At 37.9% G+C, this 14,110-nt stretch overlaps 2 protein-coding genes across 2 annotated transcripts in view; both read left to right on the forward strand.

Moving 5' to 3' along the window:
• Window positions 1–7,972, forward strand: part of ATP6AP1 (ATPase H+ transporting accessory protein 1) — a 51,087-nt gene extending 43,115 nt beyond the window's left edge. Inside the window, exons 9-10 of the mRNA XM_009086784.4 lie at window positions 2,222–2,465; window positions 7,196–7,972. Of these exons, the coding sequence (XP_009085032.4) occupies window positions 2,222–2,465; window positions 7,196–7,405 (454 nt within the window). The 3' untranslated portion in view covers window positions 7,406–7,972. The remainder of the gene's footprint in view (window positions 1–2,221; window positions 2,466–7,195) is intronic.
• Window positions 7,973–11,772: 3,800 nt separating this feature from the next.
• Window positions 11,773–14,110, forward strand: part of SLC13A1 (solute carrier family 13 member 1) — a 45,207-nt gene continuing 42,869 nt past the window's right edge. The window contains exon 1 of the mRNA XM_030238646.2: window positions 11,773–11,968. The gene's annotated coding sequence lies outside the window, so the exon portion shown is untranslated. The remainder of the gene's footprint in view (window positions 11,969–14,110) is intronic.

The raw sequence follows: 14,110 nt of genomic DNA on the forward strand, positions 1-14,110 counted from the left end.
ACATAATTGTCTCTAATGTTTAACATGAATGTAACATTTCCTTAAGAAGCCAAGGTACTTTCAGTTCTGCAGATAAAACCTTTGTTCTCTCTCTGCTCTGTATCATTAATTTGCTATAATGTGCTCTATTTGCTGTCTACTCATTTGAGAAAATGTTAAACTAAATTAAGTAATTCTATAGATTTTTGTTGTTTGAATGCCTTTTTTTCTTGCAGTTTATTGAACTCTATTTACATCCATTATCAGTTAAGCGTGCCTGTTGGAGGCTATTCACTGTTAGTTGTTTGGAAAAATGCCAAGGATAACAGCCTTCATTACTAAGCTAACTGTGATCAACTAGTTAACCAATTAGAGTGTTAATTCTCATAAGTCTGCAAGTAGCACAACATTTTAGTCTTTGGTGTAATATGAAGAGACAGCATTCCCTTCAAACTCATTTTAGACCTGTACTCACATACATGGCCTTATAAAACTTTTTGTTCATAAGGTCAGTTTAAAAGAAATTTCCTTTTTTACCACTTTTCTCATCTTATCAGCAAAAGTACAGACCATACCCAGCCTTTGTGGTTGTCATAAACATTTAAGTAATCTTCTCTGTGTTTATAACTGGCTTTCAGCTAATGCCTCTAGCATTGCTACTGGGGCACCATGGAAATTCGGTCCAGATTTTACTGTACATCAGGAAAAGGTTCCTTTCTGCTAGCAATAATATCAAGGTTTTAATTTTGTAACCATATAAGAATAGAATATTTTCTATATATATGTGTAAATGTGGACTGGATTGAATTAGTTTTTTGGGTTTTTTTTCTTTTTCACTGATTCTTGCAGCTCAATGTTTTATGTTCAGGCTTAAAACATAAAGAATTCCATAAGACAAAACATCCTTTTCTAACTTCAGTGACACTGTGTTCTGGAGTTCCTTCTGAGCATTTTGAAACTCTTGACATTTCTGAACTTACCTGAATCAAAAGCCACTGATTATTAATAAATATTTTTTTTAAAGGCATCATTTGTGGTTAGATTCTATGCTGTGTGCATGACACAGTATTGAAAGTAAGTAATTTCAACAAACAAGCAATATTCTACAGAGAGAATATTTTCTCTACATTCATATACGCTACAGAACATAAAATAGTATGTATTGCGCCTCAATTAAGATTAATATACTTTTTTTTTGAACCAAACATAATTTCATCTAAGTTATTACTTCAAATTTTGAAGTGAACATACAGCATCACCCATTGTGGACAGACATATTAGAATATTTCATTTTGTAGCAAGTCTTATTGATAAATAGATTTCTTAATCTTTTGTGGTTACCAATAATCAAAAGAAATCATCAGCAAACTGTGTAGAGATACACATGCATAGACCAAGTGGGGTTAAAGTATCAAACAATGTACACTAAGGGTATGTGCTTATAATTTCCTTATGAAATAGCCTGAATGCCTAAAAGTAATGGTATAAAATCTGCTAAAGAGTAGCTCATAGTCCTGATCTGTACAGGAGCAGAATGTACTTCTGGATGTCTGGATGTTCTCGGTTGTGTCTGCTGGGAGCTGCTCAGACTGCATTGGTAGTAACACAAATTCCATGATTATAAACTGCTGCAATACTACACGTACACAGATGCTTTCAAAATTATAAAATAGTTTTTTGTGCATAGCCTACTTCAAATTGTGAAACTAGATCTGACAATCCTTCCTGACCCACCAGTGAGAGAAAGCTCTGTCTTCTACACCAAATTCAGACCTTTGCAAAGGAAATTGCCATTTCGGCATTTGAGCCAAGAAAGAATTGCAATGATAAATTAGAATGACTGTCATGCCTATACCTATCAGAAAAGCAATTTTCCAAAAATCCCATAAAATGTTTATTCAGAGCCACTGACACTTTCTCAGCTTCTCATTTATTATAAACTGTTGGTAACTGATGAAATACAGCACTGGCAGAGGCCCTTGAAGAATGAAACTGCATTTGCTTCTTGCCTGCCACAGTTATAGAAAGCTGTGCTTGTGAGGTGAAACTGTAAGTTGTAAACACATTCACAGAACTCCTTCACTTGAAACAATCCTAATGACATGGAAGCCCATGCCATCATCAACTGTGATGTTTTCAGCCAGCAATAGTGAGCCTTTATCTGTTACTTTATCAAAAGTATATTAATTTTTTTCTTCTAACCTGTTGACTTTTTTCTTTTTGTCCTCTGTTGTGTTCCTAGGTTTTTAATGACCAACAAGTTCTATGAAGTCTCGGCTAGAAGATGGTCCACTTTAGATTCAGTTGAGATTGTACAAGATGGAGAAAAGTTAGCTAAATTTAATGTTTCTGGCATCTCTGCCCCTGCAGAGTATTCATTTCATTGTCAGCTGGTGGGAACAAGCAATCTCTATCCTGCAAGGCTGGATAGAGATCCATCCAACAATGAGGCAAAAAATTGGGATGTTTTCATTTCCAAGTTGCAAGTGAGTATGCTTTGCCATTTCAGAGATAACTCCAAGTACTATTACTTGCTATGGTAGGTGGTGAATGACACACATTCATAACGCCCTTGCTTTCATTCCAGCCAGAGGGAAAACATAAAGGAAAAGCTGTTCCCCTAGGTGAGCTATTCAGTAGAGGGGTAAACAAGACGCCAGTTGCTGAACAAGGAAAACATGAAAGCGCAGCTTTGAAAAACAGAACTATGAAGTTGTCCACAGAAAGAAAACCCAATTAAACCAAATGTGCCTAATCAGGCAAAGAATGGCTAAGTCCTGATGCCTGTTTAATGAATTGGGCTGCTCTTGGAAACAGGGGCCTCTTAGGTGGGTGGCTTTATGCTGCTTACTTTGTTTTTATTTGATTTCTCGGTGCTTTGTTTACCTAGGAAAGTACAGCTTAGTGTGGCTGCTGTTTTGGCTGACATGGACTATCTGAACTCCTGCAGGTAGAAACAAAGCCCAGTGCAACTAGCTTTAATGGGAGGTTTGCCACGGACTTCCATCAGGAATGGTACTATTTCCTGCATGACCCAGAAGGAAAGCAGATGGCTTTTTTTGAATGACACATAGCTTTTCTGCTTCTTTAGTAGTAGTTAAGACTACATCTGTGAGGTATAGATGATTACACTTTTACTACTTTGAGCTTTGCTCTTGATTTGAGAGAAGCATAACAACATTTATATCTTAAAACAATATTTCTCTAAGGGATCTCTTTGATGGAAGAGATCATTAAAATAATAGGAATAATTCCAAACTGTACTCTATTTGTCAAACATGAGCTAACCCCTCAATAACTGGATACAAGTGCTGATATAATTGTATTTATAATTTTTATAACAAACCAAATCTCAATGGTCTGACTCCAGACTTGACACTTCTGCTTAAGCAATGGAAATCTCAAAGAAAGAGCATTGGTGCTTAGATTTATTTTCCACAAATTCCAGTATTGTGTCTCGCCATTTTTTGAGAAACAGTGTTGTAATACATACCAATGTTGTGAAGGTTCTTTATGAAGTTATTTTTCTGTAAAGGTCTGTAAATACCATAGTTCATGCAACTGTACTTTGCCTTGTAAAATCTGGAGTTAGTCTTTCACATCACTAAGACATGAAAGGACATGACCTATGAAATTACAAAGTGTATACTTGCCACCTATCTTTCCTGTCAGTTTCTATATGCACTGATATTATTGCCTTCTTAAAGCTTCAATAGGCCTTGCTCCAACCTTAGCAGGCATCCATTCACTGTGGTCTTAACCAAGAGCAGAAGTTGTGGTTTCTCACCTTCCTTATTGATTTGGAACCTCAGGTGCTTCCACTTTCAGACAACAGAAACTCCAGTTCCTCTTGAGAAAGGGCTTTTTCTCTGATCAAATCCTAAACATAGAACACAACCCGAAAACTCCCAGTCTGATACTCTTCTGTGGTGTGAGAAAACAGAAGGTCACCATTCTGGGCTCATGTCCAAGTTCTATCTGACCTAGATCATGCTTTTCCAGGTATCTTCCACTGATACATACTGAAAGGTGATCTCGGTATCAGTCTTTGTTATTGCATAAGGTTTAGAAACCCCCAAACTCTATTGCATGGTGTAAAAAGCATGTGGGATGTGCTCAGTAGTTGCAGCCAGCACAAAATCTTGTTCCTGAAACTGAGAAACATGATTTTCATGTCAATTTTTGCAATGCGTTAGAAACCAGGATCCAATGCCAATCAAACTGGCACAGTTGCACTTTGCAAGGCTGGGTCCTGGAAGCTGCATCACAGGAACAGAGGGACAATGGCAGCTGCACAGGGAAGCCTTGCACAGCTTGTTCCTGGGCAAGGTTGAACAGGTGTAGCCTTTAACTTCAGTTCTGGAGCTGCCTCACTCACTGCCATCTAAAAGAAGCTCTGTGGGATGCTGGCTAGACACGGTCACAGCCTAGGGTGTCACCAGACCTCTGGAGAGCACCTGAACTGCTCTGGGTTTGGTTGTTCAGGAATGGTTCTTCTACCATGATACCTTTTGTGGTTTTGAGGATCTCATATTTGTCAATGAACTTGAGGAGGAGGCTGCCAGCAAAAACACTGCTTTTCTTTAGAATGTATGGTTCAGAAGTACTTTGAAACCCATGAAAAACCACCAAAAACTTCAAAATCAAGGATATTTTGATTCTTTGCAGCTAAAATATCTCAAAGTTCAAAAATTAGAAGTTTGGTGTGCACTTAAGATCCATAAACCCAGCATATTTTACTTGAAGTTTTTGTCATAGGCCATATGATGAGAAATCTACATTCAAAAATATTTTAAAATTAACAGTAAATACAGACATGTATAATCAAGACAAATGTCTGGTCTAAACACCAAAATCAAAACTTCTACTGGACAAAGGCCTGTATACAAAAGACTTTTGCATTCATAAATATTAGAGAACTACATGTAAGTATTTTTAACTTTTCTATATATGCTGCTGAAATTCTCATTTTTTTGCCTGGTATCTAACACCCCCACAGAAATGATAAAGCTTCAGAAAAACAATAAAATAACCCAGCATATTCTTTCTTGCTTTCCTGAAAGTAGACATAGCATTTTAGGAATGTACAATTGAATCTTTCACCTAGATGGTTCAATAAGCATAATGCAGTTTTACAAATATATAAGACCACTAGAATTGAAATAATAAATTTCAGTGTTTCTGGCTCTAAATCAGGAATGGCAAAGCCCTTCAAAACTGAATATACCTGTTAAGTATTTCAGAGAGTCCTTGTAAATGTGGTAGGAAATATGTATTGTTTTCCAGAATGTCAATCCATTTTTTTGAACACAAATGACATAAATCATCACCTTCTGTCCATTTTTATTGGCAATAAGTCTTTCAGGCTACACTTCACAACTCCTATTCACATTCTCACTTGTGGTCAAAGCAGTGGCTTAACAAGCAAAGGCTTTTGCAGTCATGTATCCTCCAAAGCTGAGCAAATAGTTGTCCAGCCCTGCAGCTTATGTTCACTAATCCTGCTTTAATCAGAAGTCTGAGTGCCTTGGGTGAAAGCAGACAGTCTTTGCGAGTTAGCTACCGTGATTTGACTTGGAAAGATTCTTCTAAAAGGTTGAATTTGTAAAATTGTCTTCACCTCCACGTTATCTAAAGAGCCTTTAGTTCCTCACATTATATCAGTTTTATTAATCACCATTCTGGAAGGTCATTGCTCATAACACAGATATTACATGAACATTAACTTTAGGGACCCAAGCCATGCCTGAATACAAACCCAGAGTTTTTACTGGTGTCTTTGTTGCCTGGTAGATTTGTTTGGTTTGTACCAACACCTTTCCTAGGAAGTACAAACTCTTTTATTACTACACATAAACTCAAGCTTTCCATTTATTTTATTGCACATCATAGAATAATAAGGGTGTGGGAACACATAAAAGTAGAAATCCATGATCTTCTGCTTTCTTGCTTATTGCTGGGTGAGAGAAGTTATTTAAATAAAATAATACTTTAAAAATTTTATTTGATAGTATTTTAAGGAAAATAGTAATTTTTAACATGTCATTTCTTTACCAGTGGGTTTATGATATTTGGTGCTTTCATTACACACCCATTTCAAAGATTCTGTAAATTATAAGAATCCCATCCCTAATTTTTATAAAAATATTTAAGAATGAATCAAAATGAATCAGATTAATTCTTTCCTTCCTCTTCTTCCACAAGTTTTGTTTCCTTCCTTCTAAAGGAATCAGTGCCTATGCCATTATGTGCATGCTTCTAGAGGGGAGATTGCTTCCCTTTCTTCATAATTTTCTAATCCTTTTATTGGTTTGAACAAAATTTCTAGGAAGTCACTGGTCTCAAAGGCATTCAGTTTGTTGATATTTTTGTGCAATTGGGATCTAGACAGAGAATATATCTCCAAATCAGTTGATTTTTCTAAGGAAAATAATATGGTCAGAGGACAGTCAGTGGTAGACATTGTGAACTCAGTCAAATCAGAGATATTACAAACTTTTCTAACTGCTGAAAAAGTTCATATAGGTTTTATAAGTTAATAGACAACACATATCCCATCCCTCAATAAAGCATGCCTTTCCTTCTGTTTTGAGTCTTTGAAATACAAAGGAGGGAGGAATAAAGATTTCACAACTGTTTTCTCCTTGAACTCTCACTAAAACTCAGCCAAAAAAGATCATCTTTATTAGATGTGTTTTGAAGTAGGTTCTAGGAATTTTGTCTATCTGCTCTGTCAAGGAGCTATTAGCTTAAACTCTCAGACTATTTCAACAAATCTCATGAGGAGATTTGAGGATCTGAGGAGCCTTAACTCTCATGCCTTTGAGTGCTTTGAGTTTCCTGGCTCTGAAGTGGTCATAGAGCTGATGATCAGTGAATACTGATAATACTGGTTATATGACTACAGAATACTGATCAGAATGCAGTGGATGCAGAATACTGACCACATGTCCCCTCTGGGACTTTACTTCTATAAGAGATACAAATTTCTGAAGTGGAGAACCTACTGCTCACCAAAGAAATGGATTCTACATCTTTAATTTTATTGGTTGAAAGGAGATATGGAAAATTGTTTTGCAGAAAATTTTGTTCTCACTCTTTTTTTAATGGGCAGAGAGTATGACTGATAGTTAAAAACTGTGGGGCTTTGTAATTACCACGTATATCCTGAAAGTAAGGACGATGCTTAATTGCACTCTTCTTTCCTCATTTTCAGATTCAAGGCTTCAACATCATAAACAACCAGTTTTCCTATGCAAGTGACTGTACGGGTTTCTTCACTCCTGGAATTTGGATGGGCTTGGTGACATCTGTAATTTTACTGTGGATCCTGACCTATGGCATCCATATGATCATGCAGCTCACAACAAACAGCAGATTTGATGATCCCAAAGGTCCAGCTCTATCAGTTCCTCAGACAGAATAGCCATGGATTGAATTAATGCTGCTGTGGCTTTTCCCGGTCTGGTGTTTATGATTTTTATAACCTTTTACTTCAAAATATGTTTAACTTAAAAAGATATCATAGGGAAACCAGATAATGAAACTAAATATAAAAATGATCCTAGTGCTTGGCAATGATAATAATTCTATCTGTTATTATGATAATTTGTTAACAGCTTTTTGTGTTGAGGTTCTGAAGTGAGACTATAGATTACTCTCTCTGGCTATTAGAAAGACCATTAAAAAGGTCCTTCAGATTAACTTCCATTGGCAACTAAAACATACCAAAACACAGGTAATTTGGAAGGATAAAATATTTGATGAGAAATCATATAGTAAAAATATTGGTCTCTCTAAAGGCTCTTTAGTGTCATGAGGATGCTACGTCTTAAGAAATTTTAACTGTGTTTTGAAATTTTTTCTCTTGAGTAAACATTCAGAAATGTGCAGAACTAATAAAGTATAAGCCACTAACTAAATGGTCCTGAGGAGTCTTTTCAAAATACATCACTTTGTTCAGGTGGGGTATCACAAAGGAGAGTGGGTAGATGAAGGTTTAGCTTCCATCTACTCTCATCTTACACTTGTGAGAATTGTGTTGAGTAATGCTGACTTGAGTTTGCTTTAGCAATGGACAGCTGATGGGAGGGCAGTCAGTGGCAGATAGGTCCTTGTCCAGACTGATCACAAAATTAGATTTGATGTCATGGCAATTAATACAAATTTTCAAGTTGAGAACCTGTTATAATTCAATGTGCTGGTTCAGACAGCATCTTAACAGAGATAAAGTAGTTTCCTTAGCCTCTTCCATTTTCCAGGCATCTTTGGAAAAGTTATGAAATTCACAAAAAAAAAAGGAAAAAAATATTCTATAAAATCATTAGAAGCACTGTGTCAATGTACTGTTTAAGTCTGAGCATTTTATGGTCATCTCAATGCTTCTAGAAGCCTCAAAACATTCACAGTGTTCTATATTCTTCTGCAATTAATAGAAACACTACATCTTCTAATTGGGTAATCTGTTTATGGAGTGGATTACTGAATTTTATGTAGAACCAGGAAATAGTAAAAGAGCAATAGTAAAATGGTAAAATGAGACTTTTATTCTTTCCTCTGGAATGTTTTTATGACTGTGCATGTTCAATTAGTAGTTAAAACCCCCAAAAATATCATTTTGACAAAATTACATTTGTGAAATGAGAAAAATTCTAACTTTTCTGATCTTGATCCATGTCATACTACAATGATACAGAGGAAGGACAGTTAGAATCAACTATTTAACTAGACAGACAGTAGTTTTTATCCATCATTTCTGGGTGTCACATTTTTATTATGCAGTCCAAAAAGTAGATTAAATGTTGTCTGAAGCTATTCCTGCTGAATCATTCAATCCTGACCTGTAAAACAAAAGGAAAGTGTCATATAACTAGCAGAGATGTCTCCTGTGCTGTAATATTTTTCCCAAATGCTTTCAGGACCTCAAAAAAATGCATTTGATCTACATAGAACCTCTGTGTTAGAAAGGCATATTTTCTTTGCACAAATTAGTTGCCATGAGACAGCTGGACTTGTTCTATTAATTCTCCCTTTGAAGTAAGTATGAGTGTGACAATGGAAAATTGACATAATAGTCATGTAACTATTGCTAGAAGAGGGAACAGCTATGCAAAGGACTTGATTCATAGAAAACTGCTTTCCTAGGATTTTTATCTAGCTTCAGTAAAATTTGGAAAAGATTTTGTTGAACAGTGGCAATAGAAGAAGAGCTTTACCAGGCCATCTAGCTTAGGATTCTCTCTCCAGCAGTGGTATGAGTATGGAGAGCATCTCTTAGTGCTCCCTGCAGATGTTCTCCATTCTCCACCATTTAGCTCAGGCACTTCCACAACAAGAAGTGCTGCCTTTGTATTTAATAACTGGGTATAGCTGTAGCCCATAAATTTGTCCAGCCTGCTCTGAAGCCTGTGGGCTCTCATACAGCTCACAGTGTCCTCATTATGGTATGGCACTGGGAATGCTTATGTCCTCTCTTGCTTGCCTAGGACGGACTCTGGAGAAGAGGGTGGGGAAACAGTCTCATATTGACTGTACCATGAGGAAAAGACAGGCCTCTTTCAGAAGAGCTGTTTGATGTGTTTGGTATTACACATTCCAAGGTGAAGGTGAAGGCATTTTTAATGGAGAGAAGCTTTTTCTTCCCCCCTTCTCTCACAGCAAGGATACCATTCTTCGACAAGGAGGGCCTGTGGGGGCAAGTAGTCGGTTTGTATAGTGACCTGGGATGTCTTTGTAATGAAAAGACCAAACCACAGGCTTATCCCAGGTGATGTCTGTGCTGGAAAACACATCAGGAAAAGAAAGGAACTATCTACAGCTCTAGCTGTCCTGTGGCCAGGTGAACTGGGCTCTGGGGACCATGGCCTGTCTGTCATGGAAAGGAGCTGCTCTCTGCCCACGTGGAATGGGTTCACCTTGGCTGGCTGGCAAATGCCCACCCTGCTGCTCTGGCCACCCCTGCTGACAACACCTGGACACAGACATCCAAAACCCCACCTCAGAGGAATATGCAGGCTGCTGGAGTGCCCATACCCTCGGAAACCCCATGCCCATCACACTCCCTGTGGATGGAGACAAGGAAAACCGATCACTTTGTTCAGCAGGGCTGGCTTCCTTCTTTGTAAATAGGACTGTGCCTCAGAAAATTCCAGGAGGATTTTGCACCTGTCTGTGTTTGTTTCCCTTTCTGAATAAAGTTGAATCCCTGTCAGGAGCCTTCCAGTTCTACGTACTTCTGATTTCACAATTCAGCTTAGTCGTAAAGGTACTTGTTTAAACATGCCTGCTTTGGGAGCTGTTCCAGACAGAATATTAGCTCTGTCTGAAAAAATGTGAGCCTTTAGGACTTCTACTAGACTTTGCTGAATTTATCAAAAGTAGTGACTTCTCTGTGTGCTAGCTCATTTCTCTACCAATCTAAAAATATACAGGAAAGATGAAGGGGGTGATGGATTAGAGTATGAGTTAGAAAAGTAAAAGCTTTTTTTTTCATTTATATATATATATAAATTAAATTTTGTGGAAAAAAAAATCAGGAACTTCATAATACTGTAGCAAAACTAAAAAAAAATCAATTTAACTCTAAAGAATCAAGAGTTAAACCAGAGGAACCCCAAAACTAAACACAGAAGTCCTGAAGAAATAAGGTGTTTCATCACAAAAGGCAGCAATAATGATTTGTTAAAAGGAATAGCTGAGATGGAGCTGGAATCTGAACCTCCTGATTTGTGTCCTGATCTGTTGGTTTCTTTGCCTGTGAAATAACTCATTTCACAAATCCTACAGAAACCCATCAATGACTTATAATGACACAGAATTATATTAGAAATAGTCCAAGAATAGTATTTTTATGGAGACAATAAAGGAAGACAGGTTATTTTATCTGCAGGGGAAAACTCAATGAAGCTCCACCTTTCTTTTTGTGTGACTCATAAATAATAAGCAAATCTAAATCAGCTGAATTATTGGGCAGTTCCCAGGCATTAAAGGGTTCTGTAATTATTTCAGCATAAACTGAGGTCAAACAGGAGAAGCTATAGAGGCTCAAAACAAGGAATGACCTTGATAAGCTAATTCTTAAAGATAATCAGAGACACAAGAAGAAGTCTGAATGTTGGATACTGGTCACTGCTGGCAAAAAACATAGTGGTGGTGATGATTTTCAGGGCAGGTAGTGACAATCTTATCATTACAGGGAACAAGAGGAAGAGACAATGCACACAAGGGGGGACAGGGGACTCCTTTTCCTGAAGGCTGTGTTTTAATCTTGCGTTCTGTGATGGGTTGACCTTGCTTGGCTGCCAGATGCCCACTTGGCTACTCTCTCCCTCCTCCTCCTCAACAGGACAAGGTAAGAAAATATGATGGAGAATCTTGAGGGTCAAGATAAAGACAGTGATACCATTTAGCAGTTAGCACTATGGGCTAAAAAGATTTAAGGAACATTAATTTATTGCCAATTAAAATAGGTTGGGAAGTAAGAAACCAAAGCAAAAGCTAAAGCAATGCCTTCAGTCTCAACAATAGCCAAAAAATCCCATGGTGTCTAATACCTTCAGTAAAAACCCCTGATCTTCAGTTTGCTATTAAAGGTTGTGTTCTCAGGTTTGTTCATTATCTATTAAAAATAAAATAAAGGAGGAAAAACAGTTTATTCAGAACTGAGATTTCTAAAGGCTTAAAAATGTTTGAAGTACAGGGGGGTGGGGCAAGGGAAAAAAAAAAAAAAAAAAAATCTACAGGGGTGGTTCCTTAAACAAGTAGTCTGTCCTCACCAGAATGCAGGCCAGTGTCTTTCTTAATCTTCTTGCTTGTGTAGGTGGGAAGGAGACTTACAGCAGTGACTGAGCCCAAGAGCAAATCAGCTGCTACTGATGTCCCACAAATGAAGTGGCTTCCTTCTCTCCACCACAACTTTTTGTATACCTCCTGTGGAAACACAGGTTCCCTGCTCCAGATTATCTGGATTTCTGTATAACCCCTGGAGCTGGTATGTGCTTGAATTATTATAGTTGGGCTTCATTTTAGACTGTCTTTTATGTCATTCATTATTGCTATAATAGAAGATCGTTTACTGAGTGATTGTATGCTTTCTGCTTTGCAGAAAGAAGTGTAAGTGTCCAGTGGAAGTCTGAGAAACCCCTTTTTTATTCTTCCTTAGTATTTCTTTAGCTAGTTGTGTAAAAGTAACATAAAATGAATGGTTTACAGTCAGCAGGACATCATATGCAACTAACTTTCGTTTATGAAAACTGCAAAAATAATGTTTGTAATGTAAAAAAGAACCCTAACAAATGCTTTTATAAAAGTAATTTAGGAAGGTGGATAAGTTAAGGGCTTTCTGATGTAATGTTTGAATTATAACTTTGTGTATCCAATTTACTTTGGGTAAATATGAATGCATATGGATAGCAGAGTGATCAGTTTAGTTATTTAACAGATATCTTTCACTGAAGTGTGCTGGCATGATGTAAGATATTGCTGTCCCTACCTACCCTGCCTTTCATTCATGTGTGTCTGTGCCTCAGCTGCCTGATAAGACCTCACTGCTGTGCTCTCTTGGTGCACCACGGTGTAATGTATCAGGCTGTGCACTAGAGTAGCAGAGATGCAGGTTCCTGTCTGGGTCTGCTGTTCCTGCTGCTGAGTGATAAAATCCTGGCAGAGGAGCAAGGCAGACAGCTGCAAACACTCGTGTGTAGCAATACTGAGGAAAGGTCTCTGCTATAGCTGTCAAAAGGGGAAATATAAAGGATGCAAATAGCCAAACGCCTTGGCAGGATCAACATTACTGACAGCCTGAGAGCAGGACCAGCTCCGGCTCAGGGAATGTGTTTATTGTCTCCACATGCCTCAACACCCTTCAGCTAATACCGGTATCAGGGCAAGGTCGGGAGTGCTCTGCCTTGTGTCCTGCTATGGAGACCCCTAAAGGCTGTCTCTGGCAGAAGATGGTTAGAGAGCATCAAGATCCAGCTGTGGACACCTTCTCTCATTCTGTGTCTTCGGACTGCAACTGAACAGGGATGGCCCAGGCCCCCAACAAGTCTCAACTCTTCTCTCTAGTGAAAAAGAAGAAAAACAAATGTGGAAGGGGAAGGGCAGAACAGATCATCACCTCTTCCTCCACAGTGAGAATCTTTGCCCTTCTGGGAGGTTTCCCAAGTCCTTGCCTGGAAAAGCAAGACTGAAAACAAAGGACCCAGCCACTTTCAGTAGAAGTATGCACACCTGTGTGATGCTGGGCTGTCTTGGAACATTGTTCAAATCTTCAGCTTTCTCTCCCAGAACCACTCTTTGGGGCTGTCTGCAAACTAAGGCAGAAGTCACTGCTTTGGCTGCCCTCCAGAAATTCTGGGGTAGCTGAAAGGGAGTGTAAGGAGGGTACCGTGCAGCTATATCACATTTATCTTACCACCAGCATGAAGCATCAGAATTAGACCCCAGAGTGTTTGAAACAGAAAGCTGAGTAGAAAAATATGAGGTTTCATCTGCCTTTTTATAACTAATTAATATTACAATACAGAAATAAACAGTCTGCTTTTGCTTGTAGAGCTTTCTTACACTGCAAGAGTGGACTGGTTCCATCAGTTTTTATTGATTTAGATTTTCCCAGGAGTTTTTTGCCAGTGTACTCATTCATTTTGACATCAGAATTTACACCTTAATGGCTTACTGCTACCAATTTCTGTGGTCTAACAGGGATTAATAGATACCTAAAGGGAGATAAATTAGTATGGTGGGAGTTTCATTTGTTTTTTTTTTTTTTTTTTCTTAAATAGCACAAAAAATTCTTTACAGGATAGATCAGGGAATTTATAGTCCACTCATGTTTTGACATAATTTGAACCCATTTCTTCTGTAATTGCTTTTGTAGCAATTGTGAAGTTCAAGGGGGAAGAAAGGGTTTATGGGGCTAAGGATGCTTCTGGCAATGGGTAAATGAGCTAAATATCAATGATGACTTTTCTGAATTGTAATAGCTGAAACTCTCTATAAAACTGGTGTCTAAGAATCAAGAAGGATATAGATTTTTGCCTAATTAATTTCTGTCTTCTGTTTGTTATGAAACTCTTGGTTAACACTTGATCTAGTTACTTTTGCCAGCTGTATCAGAAAGGTGAGGGCCTCC

This window comes from Serinus canaria, chromosome 1A (genome assembly GCF_022539315.1).
Source record: "Serinus canaria isolate serCan28SL12 chromosome 1A, serCan2020, whole genome shotgun sequence".
Classification (NCBI taxonomy): Eukaryota; Metazoa; Chordata; class Aves; order Passeriformes; family Fringillidae; genus Serinus; species Serinus canaria.